General features: G+C 46.7%; 1 protein-coding gene across 1 annotated transcript in view; it reads left to right on the top strand.

Moving 5' to 3' along the window:
• The window catches only part of HUNK (hormonally up-regulated Neu-associated kinase), a 129,960-nt gene that overhangs the window by 64,178 nt on the left and 43,996 nt on the right, over nt 1-21,786 (top strand). Inside the window, exons 4-5 of the mRNA XM_061415467.1 lie at nt 3,281-3,416; nt 19,296-19,423. Of these exons, the coding sequence (XP_061271451.1) occupies nt 3,281-3,416; nt 19,296-19,423 (264 nt within the window). The remainder of the gene's footprint in view (nt 1-3,280; nt 3,417-19,295; nt 19,424-21,786) is intronic.

The following is a 21,786-nucleotide window of genomic DNA, read 5'->3' as shown; positions in this document are numbered from 1 at the left end:
CTCTCCTGACCCGCTAAACCAAAGAGCCCTAATGAACGTGTGAATGGAAAGAGACATTATGCCATCCCAGAGGGCAACTGGGAACTGCATTTTGTTTAGCAGAATCTGCATTTCATCATTTTTTTTCATACAGAGTAGGTGGGAGAAGAAGGGAGATGTTTGAGGCAAAGAAAGCCCAGTGTCTTAGGTGTTTTCTTGCTTCTGAGTTAGGCAATTTGGATCAAATATCTCTACAGCTGCCCTCTTGCAACTTGAAAGCCCTTTGAACCTTTCCTTCAAAGGAATTACCTAGTTGTTTATTCAAAGGTTGATTATAGCTATTACCATTTTCTCTTAACAGTTTCTCTTTCTTTGAAATAATCTGATATAAATAAATTTACTTAAGCCATGTAAGCCACGGTTCAAGTTAACTAGAATTAACTGGAATAAGATTTTATTTAATTAGGATCCTTTCCCCCTTTTAAAAAAAGAAAGCAGTCTGATGTTTTTAGTTTAGTATAATCTTAAAGGGTAACAGCCACAACTTAAAATGATTTTGCATGTCAGTTTTCCAAGACAGCGTTTGTTTGGGTGTTTTTGAGATCCATTTCATAACTCTCAGAAAACTGAGTGATAATTGGCTTATGTGTATACCAAATCTAATTGAGGCAGACCCGTGTGACGTTACTGGGAGGTGAACTTGCCCCTAGTTTCACAATTCTAATTATAGGCATATGTGTGAAATTTTAATAATTACAGTTGTGCATGTGAAACACACTAGTTATTTCTCTACAATATATTTTACATTAAACCCTTTTGGCCAGGTCTACATAAGTCACTTAAAATGTAGATTTTATCTTCTCTGTCCCACAGACCTCGGCTCATTTATCTTTTTGAAAGTGTGCTTAAGACAAGGCCAGACGCCAGTGTTCACAGGCTTGCCTGGGAGCAAGTGAGGAATCTGGTCTCTTATTTCCCCCCTCCCCATCCCTGCCCTTTTTTAAGATCAAGCACTTAGTTGTAGCCCCGAATCAAGAGCTGAGGGAGTAAACTGAAGGAGTTAATGGAACCCTCAGAGATCAGGAAGTGAGACTTTTAGTTTATGGGTTCTCAGGAGACTGGGTCTCTAACATGACTATTTATAAAATTACTCTTAAAATGTTGGCCCAGTAAATATGTTTATTCCATGGTGCTGTCTCTCCATCTTACCATAGTGGGTGCTCTGTATGCATTGATTGTCTCCTTAAATTTCCTTTGGGAAATTTTTTTTCTTTTTAGAGATTTTTTTTTTTTTTTTGAGGTGGACCATTTTTTAAAGTCTCTATTGAATTTGTTGCCCTGTCGGTGGTGGTGGTTTCGTCGCTAACACATGTCCGACTCTTGCGATCCCATGGACGGTGTTGCTTTCTGTTTTATGCTTTGGAGTTTTGGCCACAAGGCATGTGGGATTGTAGATCCCTGACCCGGGATTGAGCCCGCACCCCCTCTACTGGAAGGTGAAGTCTCAACCACTGGGCCACCAGCGAATTTTAAATGGTCATTCGACTGAAAGCTCGGAATCATTTTTCTACTTCTGACCCACCTCCCAGCTCTCCCACTTCAGTGATACTACAGAGTAGGGCCTGAGAGCAGGGGCCCTCAGAGTCTCTAGAACAGAGATCTCCTCCTAAAACACGAATCCAAGAGAGCTGTGGGGCCCCCAAAAGGGCCTCCTGGTGCAAGCTGGGCTGAAGGGAAAGCAAATAGGGGCCTTTTGTTCTCCTGTTTGTGAAGGCGGGAGTGGACGAGTAGGGAGCAGAGGAAGACAGGAGGAGAGAGGTTAAGAGAGAGAAAACAAAACTCTCCCAAACAAAAGAAGAGTCAAGTGTGTGAACAGGCAGCGCTCCTGGTGGGTTTGCCCATCCCGATTTGGGTTCTGACTTTTCATTCCAAGCTTCAGCTGAAGAGTTTGGGTGACCTTCAGAGCCTTGATGTGTTTTCTGCCTGGATGAGGTTCTATTTAGAAATGCTCTTTCATTGCACAGCTTAACCCAACGATCGTAGGGGGAAATGTTTGTGGTGTATCTTGACCCGTGGTGTGTGAGTAACTTCATGGACTCACAACTCTGCCTTCCCGGCCCCCAGCGGGTTTTTTCTTTCATGAGCTTCCCTATAGCTTTCACAAGAGCCACGGCTTTGCAGGTGGAGACGTGTTAGCGTGAAGGAAAACAAGAAGTTAGATGTATGTCCTGCCAGTTGAGAAAGTGCAAGGTTTTTTTTTTTTTTTTCCCTCCATGTGGAGCCTGTCTCGGACCACAGCCCCTTTCTGTCTGAGCCCCATGGGCCAAGTCTTCTCTTTGGGGACCAGAACCGTAAATATTTACGTTGAAGTTCAAAGGAGGAGGCATGATCTTAAATCTGCACTCACCAAAGTTTGAGGAATGATATCAGATGAGGACCAGACACTAACTGCTCTCTAATGACCTGTCAGCTGCCCTATCTGTAACATCAAAATTAAACAGAGCACAGAGGGCATAATGGGCCCAGCGTGGCTTTAGATGCTCTGAGTGCTTCTTTCTTCTGCCCCCTGCCTTAATCACCCAGGATCCAAGCAGTGGATCATTGCTAGAGGTCATTTAGTCTACTTCTCATTGCTATTTTTCTGGCCTTTTTTTTTTTTTTTCCCAGCCAACACTCGGCATTGTCTAAATCACTGGGTGTATTTTTCCCCCTCTCTTCAAACCACCATATGTTGCCTCATGCATTGGGAACATTCTTTTTTAAGAGACTTGCATGCAATGAAAACATTCAGCTGAAAAAAGTCAACTCTATCGGGTGGGATCGCGTGTCATCTGGGGTGACACCGACACCCGCCAGAGAATATCAATCTTCCTTCGGCTCTTACCCCCTTGGCCACTTGGAAGCCAGCAGGCTGACTCCAGGGACTGTTGGCTCGTTTTCTCCTCCTGCCTTAGTCCTCGAAAGCAAGCAAGCCTGTCTTGTTTTCCTGGATGACTCATAACCCAAGAGTTGATGAAAATATGTTTTGGTTCAGCATACTTTTTAGCTCTCACTGGATTTGATTGTGAGGCCCTGCTAGAAAATATTTCCAGTTTGGCCGGGGAACCACCGCCTGACATTCTTCTGTCTTGAGACCCATATCCAGAGGTTACGGTTCACAGCTGCTGGGTTTCCTGGTGGATGCGAAATGATGTGTTAGCCCCAGAGAATGTTTCCTTTCCCGCTGCCTCCCCCCAACCTCCCTCCTTGTTCATGTCCATGGTTTTCTATATCTGAGCCGGTTTTGTCCTCCTCTTTGCAGACTTTGGTTTGAGCAACTGTGCAGGGATCCTGGGCCATTCCGACCCATTCAGCACGCAATGTGGCAGTCCTGCATACGCCGCTCCCGAACTCCTTGCCAGGAAGAAATACGGCCCCAAAATCGATGTCTGGTCCATGTGAGTTACTGAGCTTCTAAAACGGCTCTCTTATGACCTGTCTCCCTCCTACCGTCTGCACGGTCCCTTTCTGATGACATAACCTTTGAGTGTTTAATGAGCATGCATTATCAGCTCTGGGATATATACACAGTGATTCTTTGGGGGTCTCACTTTCCACCGCTGTTTCTGTCGTTTTTCCACCAACTGCCCCAAGAGGCCCTAAATTTAAATTCAACAAGGTGCAGGGGGGAGAAGAAAACAACCGAGCACTTGCCAAGGTGATTTTTGGTTTCACGAGTCGCCCGTGTCCTTCCCTGCTTTCCATGAGCATCAGCATAAATCCCAGCCTCAGCCCTGGCCCTGCACCCCACTGAGGGTCTGCCCACCTCTCCTGCCTCTTCACCCACTCCCCCCACCCCTCCCCAGCTGCTCACGGTTCTTCACACAAGTTGTCTTCTGTTTTGTCTTCCCTGCCGCTGGGCTTTGCAGTTGCTGTGTCTTTCGTTGAAGTGTAGGTGGCGTACAATATCGTGTTAGTTTCAGGTGGACAACACGGTGATCCGACATTTATATATATTACGAATTGACCAGCACAGGAAGTCTAGGAACCATCTGTCACCGTACGGAGTTACTGCCGTGTTACTGACTGTATTTCCTATGCTATACGTTACACCTCCGTGACTTATTTATTTTCTAACCGGAAGTTTGTACCTTTGAATCCCCTTCATCTATTTTGTTCCACCTCCCACCCTACCCCTGGCCCCGGCCAGCAACTCAGTGGTGCTTTCCCCTGAAATGCTGTTTCCCAGCTCTTCGAATGGCCCGTCCAGCTCCGCGTTCCAGTATTGATCAGTGTCACCACTGTGGAATCCGTTTCTTGTTCTGGGGATGCCTAGCACATGGCACGGATCCTGGGCTGGAGAGGGAGAATGAAGGAAGGAGGGGAGGAAGGATAGAGGGAGGGAGGAACGAGAAGAAGGAGAGAAGGGAGGGATGGAGGGCAGGACAGGCATTTCAACCACGTGAACAGAGGCTGGAGAGAATGAAAGTGTTAGTAGCGGGGAAGATCCCCTGGAGGAGGAAATGGCAACCCACTCCAGTGTTCTTGCCTGGAGAATCCCATGGACAGAGGAGCCTGGCGGGCTACTAGGGGTCACTAAAAATCAGACGTGACTGAGTGACTTAGCACGCGCTTATGGACTGTAGCCCACCAGGCTCCTCTGTCTATGGGATTCTCCAGGCAAGAACACTGGAGTGGGTTGCCATTTCCTCCTTCAGGGATCTTCTCTACCCAGGGATCGAACCCAGGTCTCCCACATTGCAGGCAGACTCTTTAGCGTCTGAGCCACCAGGGAAGCCCTAGAAGCCAGAGGGTCAGCGCTAAAGCCAGCAGAGGAAGCAAACAGAGGAATGTGAGTGAATGAGAGGATTGTAGAAGGTCTGGTTGGAGATTATTCAGAGGAACCAGAGACGAAATGAGAATCTGAGGGCACCAGAATCCCCTGAACATTCCAAGAAAGGGCCGGCTTGGAAGTGCAGCTCAGCTCATTCAGCCAGGGGGTGAGACGTTAGTGGGGGTCAGCCTCCGTTGCTGAGGCTCTGAGTCCACTGTTTCCTTTGATCCTCAGGACCACCTGTGAGGCCGGCTATTACCCTTTTTCACATAGACAGGAGGGTGGCTTGGTGGTTAGTGTGGCCCAGGGCCACTCAGCCTCTAGGCTGGGGAGCTGCGCTCAGCCCTCAGGGCTCTTCAAGCCTCAGGCTGAGCTCCAGGTTCCTCCTAGTTCACCAGAGGATGTGAGAAGGCTCCCGTGTGCAGCGGGTGCCATGTACAGAGGGTGCCATGTACAGAGGGTGCCATGTGCAGAGGGTGCCTGTGTGCAGAGGGTGCCGTGTGCAGAGGGTGCCGTATGCAGAGGGTGTCTGTGTGCAGAGGGTGCCTGTGTGCAGAGGGTGCCTGTGAGCAGAGGGTGCCTGTGGGCAGAGGGTACCTGTGGGCAGAGGATGCCATGTGCAGAGGGTGCTTTGTATAGCTGACTCACAGGGGACCCCTGGGGCAGGGGAGTGGTAGTAGGAAGCAGAGGCAAAGGGTGCTTCCTCTTTGAGGTGCCCTGGGTGATGTTACCAGCATTGCTACTCACAGACTCTTTTTATGCTGTGCCCAGACGGGCCTCAGAATCCTTCTCAACACAGTCCTCCAGGCAGCCAACCTCAGTGGATGAGAGTCAATACATAGGTGAAATCCATTCATGCTCTCCTAAGTATCTGGCATGTCATCTGCCCTTAATAGTTATTTATGTATCAAGGGGGGCTTCCCAGGTGGCTCAGCAGTAAAGAACCTGTCTGCCAGTGCAGGAGCCACAGGAGACGCGGGTTCAATCCCTCGGTCGGAAAGATCCCCTGGAGGAAGAAAGAAACGGCAACCCACTCCACTCTTCTTGCCTGGAGAATCCCATGGACAGAGGAGCCTGGCAGTCTACAGTTTGTGTGGGGTTACAAAGAGTCAGACATGACTGAGTGACTGAGCACGCATGTGCACATGTATGAATGGGTGAATATGAAAGTCTGAGTCTATAATCACTCTCTTTCCTCAGCATTTAAGGAATTATTTATGCTAAATGGAAACCTTTGAGAGGAATAGTTTGTGAAACAAAAAACAAAACAAAATGAAATAACAAACCCCCTCCCTCCAAAAAAATACCCAAAACAAACCACGTGGACAGTGGGTAGTCTGAAAGACCAGGGGTTCAGGGGTGTCACAGAACTGTGGTGATAGGGACTGGGCCGGGTGACAGCGATCAAAGGGAAGGAGAGCTTGGAGAGGAGGTGACAGTTTGCTCCTGGGGTCCTGCTCTCGAAGGCGCTGGACAGTACAGCGTCATCACTGGTCGTCATGGTGACGAAGATTGGCCTGTGTAAACGGGACCCTTTCTGGCCCATGACTAACAAAACAGGCATCTCCGCAAAGTCTAGAACTGCTGGTGGAAGGAAGGAAGGAAGGAAGGAGCCTGTGGCTGTCAGAGCTGTAGGAGACCACCCTGGCCTTATAACTGCCTGGGGCCTCTTGTCCTCTCCTGGGAACTCTGAAATGGAGACTGATTATTTATCTTGTGTGTAGAAAGGAAAATGAAGTATATGGACACTAAGGGAGAAAGGGGGAGTGGGATGGATTGGGAGATCAGGACTGACACTTAACACATGATTGATAGGTGTGTGTGTCAGTTGCTCAGTCACGTCCGACTCTTTGCAACCCCCATAGACTGTAGCCGGCCAGGCTCCTCTGTCCATGGGATTCTCCAGGCAAGAATACTGGAGTGGGCTGCCATGCCCTTCTTCAGAGAATCTTACCCACCCTGGGATCGAACCTGGGTATGCTGCGTCTCCTGTGTTGGGAGGGGGATTCTTTACTACTAGTGCCACCCGATGCTATGTATAAAATAGACAACTGATGGGAACCTAGAGTATAGCACAGGGGACCCTGCTTAATGCACTGTGGTGACCTGAACGGGAAGGAGATCCAGAAACGAGGGGATATATGTGTACATATAGCTAATTCATTTTGCTGTACAGTAGAAACTGACGCAACGTTGTAAAGCAACTACAGTCAAATAAAAATTAACTTTTAAAAACGAAAATGAAAAGCACAGGCTGCAAAAGGATCCTAGGGTCAGTATTAAGCTCAGACTTTGTTCCTGCCCCTTCTTCTGAGTCCCTGGACCCTGGAAAGGAATCCACGTTTAGTGACCGTTTTAGATGCTCCCCTTCTTAGTTTTGGGGCCCCGGGATTAAAATAAAGGGACTTGGGCCATTGCCACCTGCTGTGTGTGTCCACATCCGTCCAGTGGCTCCATCCAGGCAGAGGTGAAGCTTCAGAAGAAACTGTAGAAGAAACAGAGATGACCCGAGACTAGGATGCCTGGACCCTCGCCTCCCTCTTCCACCCTTGCTGCTGGCAGGACTGTGTCTGGGGCAGTGGGGCACTTCTCTGCTAACTTCCACTTAATTGCATTTTTCTTTTTTTTTTAAGATGATGATGTGTAACTGAAAGCTCTTGAAAGCTCTCATCAGGCCTCATTCTTGGTCATGATGCTGTCAAGCAATGTACACGAAAGCCTTTGATAAGTGATTATGTACTTTACAGACTCTGGGCTTCAGTTGATCCTGGCAATGCTCTGGAGGCCCATGGGGGATGTCCAGGTAGACCAGAAACCCCAGCCCCCTGAGCCCTCTGTTTTGGTCTCCAACATGGGGGGTCAAGGTGGAATAAATTCTCACCCTTGCTCAGCCACCAAGGACCATGTTTTGCTCTTTCTAGAAACCAGGTTTTCCCAGAGCAACTCTGTGTTAGCTGACTCCCTGAAACATTCCCTAGGGGGATGAGACCCCCATGATCCACACCTCATTCACAGGGATGCTATAAACTAGGCCCTTTTTAGAAGCTGTTGATAAAGCTTAAAAAAACAATAGGAAGCCATGTGAGCCACATGCTGGCTTATGAGAGATTTGTTCATTCGGCACATATTTGTGGAGCCAGGCACTGGGCCGAATTCCGAGTGCACGACAGTCTATGCGACTCCTGTAATGATCGTGGTTAACCCTTGCGTACCTCCCTCTGAGTGTTGGGCAGTGTTCAAGGGCTTTGCATGTTTTAGCTTATCTCATCTCGTCTGCCTCAGAAGTCTTCGGGAGAATGCTGTGTTGTCCCACTTTGCAGATGAGGACACTGAGGCGTGAAGAGCTGTAGACACTTGCCCAGATAACACAGCTGATGGGTGATGGGGCCAGGATGGGCCAAGGTGGTTTGCCTCTAGAGTTTTGCCTTTAATCGTCACTCTCTACTGCTTCTGCCATGTAGCTCTTCCTCTTGTAGGATTCTAGTGGGGCAGGCAGGCAGTTTTTTAAAAGCTGTAAATTCACTGCAGTAGCCTCTCTGGAGGAAGTGGGAGGGCTGCAGGGAACAAGGATGGGGGTGGCCTCTTGAGAAGACCTCAAAGCCAAATCTGAGGATGAGAAGAATCAGCTATGAGCGGAAGAAGATGTGGGCAGAGGCTCCAGGCAGGACAGAACAGGATGTGTGAAGGCCGTAGCGTGGGAAGGAGTGGGAAGGGGTGTGAATTTTGCCCTAAAGGAAGGGAGAGGCTATGGGACAGTTGTAAAGAGATGCAAAACAAAATGTTATGGATTGATTGTGTCTCTCCAGAGAAAGATATATATAAGAGTCCTAACCTCCAGGACCTCAGAATATGACCTTACTTAGAGATGGGGTCTTGAATGAGTTGAATGAGGTCATTAGGATGGGCTCTGTTCCAATAGGACTGTGTCCTCATATAAAGCGGACATTTAGATCCAGGGAGACACAGGGATAAGGCCATGTGACGATGAGGGCAGGGACCCGGGTGACCCATCTGCGTCAAGGAACTGCAGATGGCCAGCAAACCAGCAGAGGCCCAGGGGGCCGCAGGAAACAGACCCTCCCTCACTGCCCGCAGGGAACACCAACCCCGCCGACACCTTCAGCTCAGACTCCGAGCCTCCAAAATTGTGAGATGATAAATTTCTGTTATTTAAACTCTGCCCTCTCAGGAAAGGTCAAAGGTGAGTGAAAACTGACCGGTCCAGATCCCAAGAGCCAATCTCCTCCCAAGTGTGAAATATTTCCTTTATTAAGTCAAGTGTACTACCTGGCAGATGAACTGGACGAGCTGAAGTCTTGGTCATCCCTCATCCCCGCCCCCCAGTGGACTGTAAGCCTCCATCAGCCCCCCCAAGAGAGGTCATCATATGGTCAAATCATAAAACAGAAGTCTCAGTCCTTGCTGTGCCCCATAGGCAACGTATTATTGGCTATGTGAAAACCAGGAAGCAAAGAAACCCCCCAGTATGTAGAACTTCGTTCACATGATTGTGGAAAGGTCCCTGGAGTAAGAGAGGGTTAGCCTTGCTGCAGAAATACTTTTTGAGAGTCCTCTGAGTCACATTTGCTTGTGTCTGTTTGGGCAAAACAGATGGCCCAATGGCGAAGCCAGGGTCAGGAGGAGAGATATTTTCTACCCCTTGATGGAAAGAGTAACATGGAATTTGTGGTTATTTTAAAAAATGGAACACACTTATCTACTGCTATCTACAATCTGCCTGTAATGCAGGAGACTTGGGCAATGCCAGTTTGATCCCTGGATCAGGAAGATCCTCTGGAGTAGGAAATGGCAACCTATTCCAGTATCCTTGCCTGGAAAATTCTGTAGATAGACAAGAGGAAACTGGCGAGCTATAGGCCATGGGGTCACAAAGAATCGGACACGACTGAGCACGTGCGCAAAAACATGTTCTGCTGTGGATTGAATGGTGTCTCCCTCAAATGCATATGTTAAACCACTCACTCCCAATGTGATGGTATTCAGAGATGGAGCCTTTGGGAGGTCTTGAGGGTGGAGACTTCATGATGGCACTGGTGTTCTTTTGAGAAGAGCTTGCTTAGTCTCTCTCATGGGAGGACACAGAGAGAAGGCTGCTGCTGCTGCTGCGAAGTCACTTCAGTCGTGTCCGACTCTGTGCGACCCCACAGACGGCAGCCCACCAGGCTCCTCTATCCCTGGGATTCTCCAGGCAAGAACACTGGAGTGGGTTGCCATTTCCTTCTCCAATGCATGCATGCATGCTAAGGCGCTTCAGCCGTGTCTGACTTTGTGCGACCCTATGGACAGCAGGCCACCAGCCTCCTCTGTCCACGGGATTCTCTAGGCAACAAAACTGGAGTGGGTTGCCATTTCCTTCTCCAAGGTGGCTGTCTACAAGCCAGGAAAAGAAACCTCAGTGGAACTTGACCACGCTGGCATCCTGATCCAGACTTCCAGCCTCCAGAACTGTGAGAAAATTAACTTCTGGTGGTTAAACCACCCCTTCGGGTTATGGTAGTCAAGCTAAGACACTTGCTTATAGGTGACCTAGAAGTCTCACCTTTAAACCAATAAAGCATGTCAGAAGACACTGTGCAGAGATCAAATGTGGCTGCTCAGGTGGGTTAAATTCAAGAAGGCATCAGGGACTTCCCTGGCAGTTCAGTGGTTGAGATTTTGCCATTCAATGCACGGGGTCCAGGTTCAGCCCCTGGTTGGGGAGGTAAGATCCCACAGGGCTCATAGCCAAGAAACCAAAACATAAAACAGAAGCAGTATTGTAACAAAAAATTCAATAAAGACTTAAAAAATGGCCCACATAAAATTTTTTTTTTTTAAGAGAGGCATCGGAGGAGAGTTTAATCTGTTTCTGAGGGATGAAGTAGTTTGTCAGGTAGAGAAGAGGAGGAGAAACTTTCCAGGCAGAGGGGACAGTTGAGCAAAGGCAGGAAGGTATAAAAAGCCTGATTCCTTCTGCTCTTAATCTTGGAGAAAACACAACTTCAGAGCCTTCTTCAAGAGATTAATTACCCAGCACTTTGGGGCGTTGTGTCTGAGATGCTGGGTAGGTTTCTATTTGGTGCCCACAGCTTGGCTGGCAGCACTGGAAATGGAAAGCCCAGAGAGAATTTAATTTGAAAGGCTGTTTAACAAAAGTGGAAGTGGGGCCAGTTTTCTCCCCAGTCGGACACTGTTATTACAAAGCACCCCTCTTTATAGCTCTGAAACAACAGAAGGAAGAGTCCACTTCCAAAACCAAAAGCAAGCTCCCATTTCCAGACGTGGTTTTTTTGTGTGACCTTGACAGGTAGATGGGGCCTTTCTTTAAGACTTCTGACACTGGTTCAGGAAGAAAACCAGCTTGTCATTCAAAAAAACCGTGGGAAAGAAAACTCTTCCCCACCAAAGGGGCCCCTAGGAGACTCCTCCTCTAGTGAACCAGGAATTAACAATGGAAATGGAAAATGGTGAGCATGTGGACGGTGACTGCCACCATGAATTAAAAGATGCTTGTTCCTTGGAAGGAAAGCTATGACCATCCTACAAAGCATATTAAAGAGCAGAGACTTCCCTTTTCCAACAAAGATCCATTTAGTCAATGTTAGGATTTTTCCAGTAGTCATGTACAGATGTGAGAGTTTGACCATAAAGAAGATTCTCCATTGTAAGTCCTGCTCAGGAAGCCTCAGGTCTCACTTTGGGTTATAAGAATCAACAGCATTTATCATCCTGGAGATTCAGCCTAAACTGAGAGAGAAAAAAGGGGGGGTCCCATTTTTAATATCCTATTACATATAATATACAAGCTGGCTTAGCAATAAGCAGTATTTATAGGGTCTTAAAATTCTGAAAGAGATGGGAATACCAGACCACCTGATCTGCCTCTTGAGAAATTTGTATGCAGGTCAGAAAGCAACAGTTAGAACTGGACACGGAACAACAGACTGGTTCCAAATAGGAAAAGGAGTTCGTCAAGGCTGTATATTGTCACCCTGTTTATTTAACTTCTATGCAGAGTACATCATGAGAAACGCTGGACTGGAAGAAACACAAACTGGAATCAAGATTGCTGGGAGAAATATCAATAACCTCAGATATGCAGATGACACCACCCTTATGGCAGAAAGTGAAGAGGAACTCAAAAGCCTCTTGATGAAAGTGAAAGTGGAGAGTGAAAAAGTTGGCTTAAAACTCAACATTCAGAAAATGAAGTTCATGGCATCTGGTCCCACCACTTTATGGGAAATAGATGGGGAAACAGTGGAAACAGTGTCAGACTTTATTTTTCTGGGCTCCAAAATCACTGCAGATAGTGACTGCAGCCATGAAATTAAAAGACGCTTACTCCTTGGAAGGAAAGTTATGACCAACCTAGACAGCATATTCAAAAGCAGAGACATTACTTTGCCAACAAAGGTTCGTCTAGTCAAGGCTATGGTTTTTCCTGTGGTCATATATGGATGTGAGAGTTGGACTGTGAAGAATGCTGAGTGCTGAAGAATTGCTTCTTTTGAATTGTGGTGTTGGAGAAGACTCTTGAGAGTCCCTTGGACTGCAAGGAGATCCAACCAGTCCATTCTGAAGGAGATCAGCCCTGGGATTTCTTTGGAAGGAATGATGCTAAAGCTGACACTCCAGTACTTTGGCCACCTCATGCGAAGAGTTGACTCATTGGAAAAGACTCTGATGCTGGGAGGGATTGGGGGCAGGAGGAGAAGGGGACAACAGAGGATGAGATGGCTGGATGGCATCACTGACTCGATGGGCGTGAGTCTGGGTGAACTCCGGGAGTTGGTGATGGACAGGGAGGCCTGGCGTGCTGCTATTCATGGGGTCACAAAGAGTCGGACACGACTGAGCAACTGATCTGATCTAATAGGGTCTTAATTATGAGTGCTGATGAACTGATGCTCTCAAATTGTGGTGCTGGAGAAGACTCTTGACAGTCCTTGAACAACAAGGAGATCAAACCAATCAATCCTAAAGGAAATCAACCCTGACTATTCATTGGAAAGACTGATGCTGAAGCTGAAGCTCCAGTACTTTGTCCACCTAATGCGAAGAACTGACTCACTGAAAGAGACCCTGATGCTGGGAAAGACTGAGGGCAGGAGGAGAAGGGGGTGACAGAGGTTGAGACGGTTAGATAGCGTCACTGACTTAATGGACATAAATTTAAGCAAACTCTGGGAGATAGCAGAGGACAGAGGAGCCTGGCATGCTGCAGTCCATGAGGTCACAAAGAGTCAGAATACAACTTAGTGACTGAACAACAGCAACATCTTGGGGAATTCCCATTATTTTCAACAGTCAATGTTTTTGTATTTGGATCATATACGAACATCTCTAAAATAATTCACTTCTTCCCTTTAATCTATATGAATCAAATATCTATATCTTTATCTCCAATGAATTTTGAAATTTCAGAGACAAAAACTAAATGTTCATTCTGTTGCAGTGAACCTTTTTTTACTGTTGACTGGCTTTTCCTCGAAGTGGCATAAATGCTAATTAAAAAAAAACTTGAATGCAGATATACTTTTTAAATGAAAAGAATCAAAACTAACTTAATTTTCAAAATATTACAGTGCTCTCTGGAGAACTCTGGAGAGTCTCTAAGGGTAGGGAAAAGGAGAATGGAGAATTCTGTCCCCCAGAGATTGAGAATACAACATTTTTTTCACCAAAGCTGCTCTTGGCTCTTATGGGGCCATCTGGAGTGGGGGAAGCATTTGTGTGAAGACCTGGAGCTTAGTTGAGTGCCCTGCACAAATATCTAGGCCATCTTCCCAGGCACACTGAGTGGGAAAAATCTGTCCCAGTGCTGTCCTTTTGGGTAGACAAGTTGGCTGAGGGGCGCCGTCTTGTTTCTAGTTCTATCCCTGTGTAGACCTAGGCTTTCAGGAGGAAGAGCTGGAGAATTCGTTTCAGTCCCCAGAACTGTTTTGTAAAAGTACACCAGACACCACCAGCTACTTCCAGTACTCAAATCTGGAAGGATAGCATTTTGTCTCCATTCAGGCTCCCTTCAAATGAAAGATGGCAGGAGAAACAGGCAGAAAGAATAACCTGATGACTTCTTTTGGGTAGTTTAGAGCTTTTGCCTTTTTTTTTTTTTTTTGGATCAGAGAAAGGTTCATTGCAAGGCCATGCAAAGAGATGAGGTGGCTTATGCCCTAAAAAGCCTTGAGCTCCCCAAAGGGTTTTGGCAAAGAATTTTTAAAAGCTAGGTGAGGGAGGAGGGATTCCTCGGGTTACATGCACATTGACTTTTAGAAGAGAAACTTTCTTTAGCTTCAGAGATTTTTCAGTTACAAAATCCAAGACTTTTTGTTTTTGGAGCTAGCATGCACACTTAGAAGAGAAGAGGGAAGAAAGGAAAAGAAGCGGGGGGGAGTCTTAAAATCCACAAGAAAATAATCTTTTGCTGAACACAGACCATATAATGCTGTAGTAGTGAACTTCGTGATTTTCCAAATGGATGGATCTGTTCCCACTCTATTTTTAAGACCTTAAATTGGAGGTTGTACTGAAAGCTGATACTGAAATGTGGAAGGCTATTGCTTTTAGGCAGAGAATTATTTTTAATTTTTATGAGGCAGTTTCTTTCTCGAAGAATCACACGGAAGCAAGGCATGTCAACTGAAGGTTCTCTCAGCTTCCCTCTGGTGTAAGCTGAGCTGCCCACCAGCCCTGTAAGAACCAATATTCACTCCCTCCCTGACACCACAGCTCTGCAAATTACTTTGTCTCTTTTTGTTAAAGTTGCTGGTTGACTTCTCCAGGGACCTGAGCCCCTCGGTCTTTCCTTTCGGAGATGCCAAGTGATACCCTAGCTTTCCCTCCAGGGAGTATTTTTGTGTATTAGACTAAATATCAGGACCACTACTTGGCTCCTAATCTTTTAAAAAAATTATTTTCATTTATTTATTTTGCTGCACTGGGTCTTGATTGTGTCGCAAGGGCTGTAGAGTGCTGGCTACAGTAGTTCCAGCGCATGAGGTCTCTAGTTGTGGCCCACGGGCTTAGTTGCCCTTTGGCATGTGGGATCTTAGTTCCCTGACCAGGGACTGAACCCGAGTCCCCTTCATCGCATGGCAAGTTCTTAACCACTGGACCATCAGGGATGTCCCCTGGCCCCTGGTTTAATCCCAAAGATTCCACGTCTACTTTTCCCGGGACCCCTTCCTCTCTTCTTGCAGCTACCCTTCTGGTGCACTTTTTCTTTCTCTTTTGACATCACAGTATTCCACCCAGTCAGTGTCTCTGGATTGGCTTGCATCTGTTGGTGACTCACCCTTATTTCTCTCTGTTTGGAAGCCTTGAATTTTATTTCTTGTTGGCCTCCTTTGGGCTTCCCTGGTGACTCAGTGGTAAAGAATCTGCCTGCAATGCAGGAGATGTGGGTTCGATCCCTGGGTCTGGAAAATCCCCTGGAGGAAGAGATGGCAACCCATATCCAGTATTATCCCATGGACAGAGGAGCCTGGTGGGCTATGGTCCATGGGAATGCAGAGTCGGACCTGACTGAGTGACTGAGCACGCACGCAGGTCGCCCTCCTTCGTCCCGACATCTCGTTACTTTCTTTCAAACTCTTTGTGGTTCTTGGGGGCCCCATGTCTGCCAGGGAGAAGCGAGAAAGCCCCTGGGCCATGTTTCAAAAGACACATCAGGAAATTCTGAACGTGTTTTGAAACTTCTACTAATTCTGTGGGATTATGGAGGTTTATACACTGCATTCCACATTTCTCCCTTGGTATTCTCACATCCTTCCGAAATGTCAAAGGGGCTAGATTTTCCTTATCCAGATATTAAACATGTATGAAAACTCTAGGGGAGGGGGATTAAGATGCTCAGTCTGGTTTCCCTTTTCAAATGTACTGCGGCCATAGGACTATTAATGTAGATTTCCATTATTATTTGGCAATAGGGTACAAATATAATTGTAGCTTTTTGTCTCTTGTTTTTAAAAAGTTTTGTGATGAAACAATAGGTCACATTTATCAAGTACTAAGATTATGTCAGGCATGGCATTCAGTACTTTCTGTGGCTTAGTTCATTTGACCCCGATACGACCTGAGAGGTAGGGTCTATTATTATCCATATTTTATAGGTAAAAGATGCTGGATAGAGAGCTGGGTCTTCTTTACAGATTTATGACGGTTTTTGTTGATGATAAACTTCTCCGAGAGAAGTGAAACCTGGGGTGAATTTGGTCAAAGAAGCAGTTTGTTGTTGTTTAGTTGCTGAGTCGTGTCGACTCTTTGTGGCCCCTTGGACTGTAGCCCTCCAGGCTCCTCTGTCCATGGCATTCTCCAGGCAAGAATACTGGAGTGGGTTGCCATGCCCTTCTCCAGAGGATCATCCTGACCCAGGGATCAAACCTGAGTCTCCTGCATGGCAGGCAGGTTCTTTACCGTTTGAGCCACTAGGGAAGCCTACTACACAGATTGAGTATCAAAAAAACCACCTGCGGGAAAAATAATTTTGTTTAAGTACCAGACTCTTCAGCTTTAGATATGAGTGTCAGAGCGAGAATTAACGCATACCGAGGTGAGTGGGGACAGGACTGGCTGGTCCCACAGCTGACGGGTAGGAGTTGTAGACTCCGGCTCAGTATTTGAAGCCCTTGCCCATGCGTAGCGTTGCCCTGAATGGCCTGAGCTGCCTTAGGGGGCTGGAAGAGCTTGACTCTGAAGCTTCACCAGGGTCCCCAACAACAACCTTGTGGAGTGTCCCACGGGATTTCCATCCCCAAGAGCCATGTGTCCAAGACCCCTTTAAATGCACAAATGGTACAATTTGGAGGGCCCTCTTAGCTTTCTTGCTTTATCAGCCTCCAAGAATCCTCCAAGCAAGGATGGTTGGCTCTGCCTCAAACGTATCCACAGTGCAGCAGTGCATTGAAGGTTCTCAAACAGGTTAGTTCCCCTAATCCCCTTTTCCTCTGCCGCCAGACTACCTCTCCTCCCGGCTTCCTGGCTTCTGTTATATCGCCACCATCGTCCGGCTTTCCACGCTGCGTCTTGGCGTCTCCCCTTCAAATGTCCCTATTGCTAATTTTCCTCCTCTCTCTTTCTACCATATGCTGTCCCTCCCGTTCAGAACTTAATGAACAACGTGCCTCAGTCTGCTGGTCCCCATTCTGAGCCCCTTTCACCCACTTCATGCCAGATGACTGCTCTGCAAATTATTTGGCCACAGAAAGTTTATCCACCCAACATCTAGTCTTGTCTTGAGGATGGTGTTCCACTAAGCACACACAGGGAAATGCTGCTTTAAACAGTGCTGGATATGCTTTGTTCATTCTTACCTGCATTTCCTTTTTAAGAATTTAAATATTTATTTAGTTATTTATTTTGGCTGTGCTGGGTTGTTGTTGCTGAGCGGGTGGGGGCTACTGTCGTTGCGGTGCACAGGCTTCTCATTGCAGAAAGCAGACCCCAGGGCACTCAGGCTTCGGTGGTTGCAGCGAGTGGGTTCCATAGTTGTGGCACATTGACTTGGTTACCCTGCAGCACGTGGAATCTTCCTGGGTCAGGGATCGAATTGGTGTGCTTTGCATTGCAAGGCAGATTCTTAACCACTGGACCACCAGGGAAGCCCTTTTGTCTCCACTGCTTGGTCCACATAATTTATCCTCGTAACCAGTTGGCCGAGACAGATAAACTCACACACGTATACTTATCCCGAGAGGGCTCCCATCTTCAAGTACTTATTATAGTCGTCTCTCTCCCTTAATTGAACTCCTCTGGGGTCCAGAGCCGCAGAGGTCAGCATTTTCTTATCCCCTCGGCACTCACTACTTGAAACACTTGAACTTTTTTATTTGTTGATTTGCTGGTTGTCTGCCTTCACCCAGTTCTGAGTCTGAGATGGCAGCTCCTTGTCTGGTATCCCCTCCGGGGGCCAGCCATCAATACTGCTGCATGAGACTGAGAGCCAGCCTGCAAGCATTGAGAAGTGAATGATGCTGTATCCGTCTCCTTAACTCCACTTCGAGTTACAAAGCAAGAACTGGGTCTTAGCATACGCCTGCAATTCGAGAATGACTTCTAGCCGGAGCCCGTGGATTCTGGACCTGTCCCTCTCCAGAGTGCTGTAATTCAGAGGCACCTCAGTGGAACAGGCCCCACGGGTCTTCATTTCAATCAGTCTCATTGGATTTGTTTTGACTGGAGATCTTGTTGCCTCTTTTTTAAAACACTCCCCTGCGCGCTTTTGAGCACTCGAGATCTCGCGGCAGGCCAGGCATTTCACCCCATCAGGAAATCTCATCAAAATGATATTAGGTTTTGCACATCAGGAAAAGAAAAGTCCTCCAAGAGATGTTACTGTTCTCTAGTTTGGTTTTGGCTGTAGGTAGTGAAGCCCATTCGGAAGGCATTTTGACCACATGTGAGCTGGATGGCAGAATCTCCCAATAAAAAATGATACGAAAAATAAGAGTGGGAAAGAGATCTCCCTTCCTCCCCACCTCCAAAGGAATTTCTCTAGGTACAGGCCAAAACGGAATTCAAGAGAAGAGCGAAACACCAGTTTGGGTGTGAGACTTCTGTCTCCAAGGGCTGAGTAGTAGCCACGCGGGCTGGCCAGACTGTGACTTGCCCTCCCGTGGAGCGTCTTGCCGTGTATGTTTTTGATCTGGCCTCCTCCAGGCTCCACCTCATAAACTATACTTGAAAACTGCATTATGGCGGAACTACTTTTATTCGAGGTTCCTACTTACACAGGCATTTTTCACATCATTTGGTCTGGACTTCCTTCCAGAAGAAAAGGACATAGTTTCCCCTCCTTATGGGGGTAGCTTCTGAAGCTCTTTATTTACTTTCTAAAAGTTGATTAATTAATTAATTTTTTGGCTGTGCCCCACGGCCCGTGGGATCTTAGTTCCCCGACCAAGGATCAAACCCATGTCCCCTGTAGTGGAAGCATGGAGTCTTACCTCCAGGAAAGTCCCTGAATTTATTCCTTTTTAATTTTAATTTTGGAAGATAGTTGATTTACAATATTGTGATATTGTGTGTGTGCAGCAAAGTGCTTCAGTTATTCAGATACATGGATTCATTCTTTTCCAGATTCTTTCCCATAGAGGTTATTACAGAATATTGAGTGGAGTTCCCTGTGCTATAGAGTTGGCCCTTGTTATAGGAGTGTGTGTATGTTAATCCCAAACTCCTAAGTCATCCCCCTGCCTCTCCTCTTTGGTAACCCCACGTTTCTTTTCTGAGTCTGTCCCTGTTTTATAAAAATAGGTCATTTGTGTCATCTTGACGCTCTTTAAACCCCTGTTGTCACCACGGTCCGACTGTCCGCAGCTGCGCTTTCGCTCGTGCCTTTCACACCTCCTGTCTCAGCGCAGAGCTGAGCGCTCGAGGAATGGCCGAGCGGCGCCGAGGTGGACGCGGAGGCGGCAGGACCCAGCTTCCCCACGCCCCTGGCCGCTCTGTCTTCTTCCCGGCTCGTCTTCCGGTCTCACGTCTGGTGTGTCTCTCCTTCCAGAGGTGTGAACATGTATGCCATGCTGACCGGGACCCTGCCTTTCACGGTGGAGCCTTTCAGCCTGAGGGCCTTGTACCAGAAGATGGTGGACAAGGAGATGAACCCGCTCCCCGCCCAGCTCTCCACAGGTAACGCACCTGCCGCCCCAGGGTCCAGGGCCGCTCTCCGACCTCCGGAAGCAGTGTGTCTCCTGCAGCTTTGGGGTCTGGACGACCCTGTCACTGCCCTGTCTCTTCCTAGTATGAAAACGAAGTCTCCAGAAACGGTTGGGTTTCCCATCTCTAAGGACACACTTCGCTTCATCGCCTCTGAGTCCTTTCCTTGTCCATTATAATCCCGACCCCCTAACTTCCTCCTTCCTCCTCCTGCACACAGTACACACCTATCAAAAGGATCGTATAGTCTCTCTTGGAAAAATAATTGCAGACTGAATTGTGTTAAAACTCACCTCATTATAATGTTGACTCGGAAAAAAGAAGGTCGATCATCACATTTCTATTGTGTGTTCCTTAGTCAGCTCACTGTAAAGAACTATTAGTTTCATTTGAGTTTGTTCTGAGATTTGTTTAGCAATGTGAGTTTCCAAGTCTGTTCAAAAGCTTTTGAATATATATGGGTTCGGTTACGTGATTAGACCAAATCCTCAGGTGTGTTTGGAAATTACTCTCAAACTTTAGCTGGTTCACATTTCAGTAAACAGTTCATATTAAGATTTGGTTTCAGATCCAGGAAATGACTGCAATTTGTTCTCTTGTTTGGTTTGCAATTCACTTCAAGTTCCTGGCCTCGGCTTGGCCTTGATGGTCATTTAATTGGCTCCTTAGAATAAACTCAGCTTCACTGAGATAAGGCATGTGGCCAGAAAAGAAAAAAAGGAGTAATTATTTGATTTCAACTTATGACACATGGTTCAAATATGGCATTTTTGTTTGACTACTATTAGGCTTTTGGTGTGTTTTTTTTTGCTTGAGTTTATAAAGCATCCATGAAGCTGACCTAGAATTTATGCTTGCCAAATGACACCCAAGCTGAAATGCATTCTTCTGTAATTATCTAATTCGGTTCATTCTTTCACCTCTGCCGAGGCGTGTTGAATCTCTGGAGGCTGAAAGCAAAGCAGGCATTATGTACTTGGGAAGATGAGTTACGTTTCTGTTGTTATAAAAGGAATAGTTCTGCATTGAGACCTGTAACTCGTGGAGTTAGAAAGGGTGCAAAATGTTGATCAAATTGTTTGGTTTAGGTTTTACAGCTTGCCAAAATGTTGAAAGTGCTGCAATGGAAGCACATTCATTCGTTCATATTTCACATTTATTCACTTATTCCACAAATTGATCCTGGGCATCAGCTTGCTGCTAGAGATGTTCTAGGCCCCAGGAAGACAAAACAGTCTCTATCCATGTAGAGCTTACATATCAGCAGAGGAGGCAAAAAATAACAGATAAACACTTGTGATGTTTAGTAGTTTCAGTGTTCTAAAGAAAATTAGAAAGAGGCTTCCCTGGTGACTCCGTGGTAAAGAATCCACCTGCCAACGCAGGAGACACGGGTTCAATCCCTGGTCCAGGATGATCCCACCTGCCTCAAAGCAACTAAGCCCCTACACCACAACTACTGAGCCTGTGCTCTAGAGGTGGAAGCCGCAGCTCCTGAGTCCATGCACCACAGCTCCTGAGTCCATGCACCACAGCTCCTGAAGCCCACACGCCATAGAACCTCTGCTCCACAAGAAAGACAGGCTTGTGCGCTGCAACTAGAGAAAAGCCTGTGCAGCAATGAAGACCCAGAACAGCCAAAAATAAAGAAGATAAACCAGGATAAGGGGACAGAGAATAAAGATACAGTTGGGTTTTTGTTTGTTTTTTAGCCACTCAAGGTTTATAAAAAACTTTTTGTTGTGGCATAAGCGTGGACTCATACACAGTTGTGAGAAATCACGCAGAGGTGTGTTTGTGCTTCACCCAGTTCCCCCCGTTGATAGGCTCTCAAGTAACTGCAGTTTAGGGTTGCCACTAGGACGCGATTAAAAGCCATTGGCCTTATTCGGACGAACATGCACTTGTGTTGGCGTGTATTGAATTCTCTGCAGTGTCACACCACATGTGTAGATTCATGTGATAATTAAGTCAAGATATGGAACAATTCCATGACCAGAATTCCTTATCTTACCCTTCTATAGCCTCAGCCAGCTCCCTGCCTCCCACCTTGCCTAACCCCTGGCCACCACTAACCTGTTCTCCAATTCTGTAATTTTGTCTTTTCAAAAATCCAATATATTTGTATCTCTTTTTTTCACTTAGCATAATTCCTTTGGGATCCATCCAAGTCATTTCACACACCAGTCCTTTGTTTCTTTTTCTTGCTGAGTAGTGGTCCATGGTATAGATTTACCATAGTGTATATATTTACCCACAGAAGTATATTGAGTTGTTTCCAGATGCTATGAAGGAATCTGCTGTCAATATTTGTATACAGGTTTTGTGAGAACATG

Source organism: Bos javanicus, chromosome 1, assembly GCF_032452875.1.
Source record: "Bos javanicus breed banteng chromosome 1, ARS-OSU_banteng_1.0, whole genome shotgun sequence".
NCBI classification, from domain to species: Eukaryota; Metazoa; Chordata; class Mammalia; order Artiodactyla; family Bovidae; genus Bos; species Bos javanicus.
The sequence above is the reverse complement of the archived record's forward strand: the minus strand, read 5'-3'. Positions and strand labels throughout refer to the sequence as shown.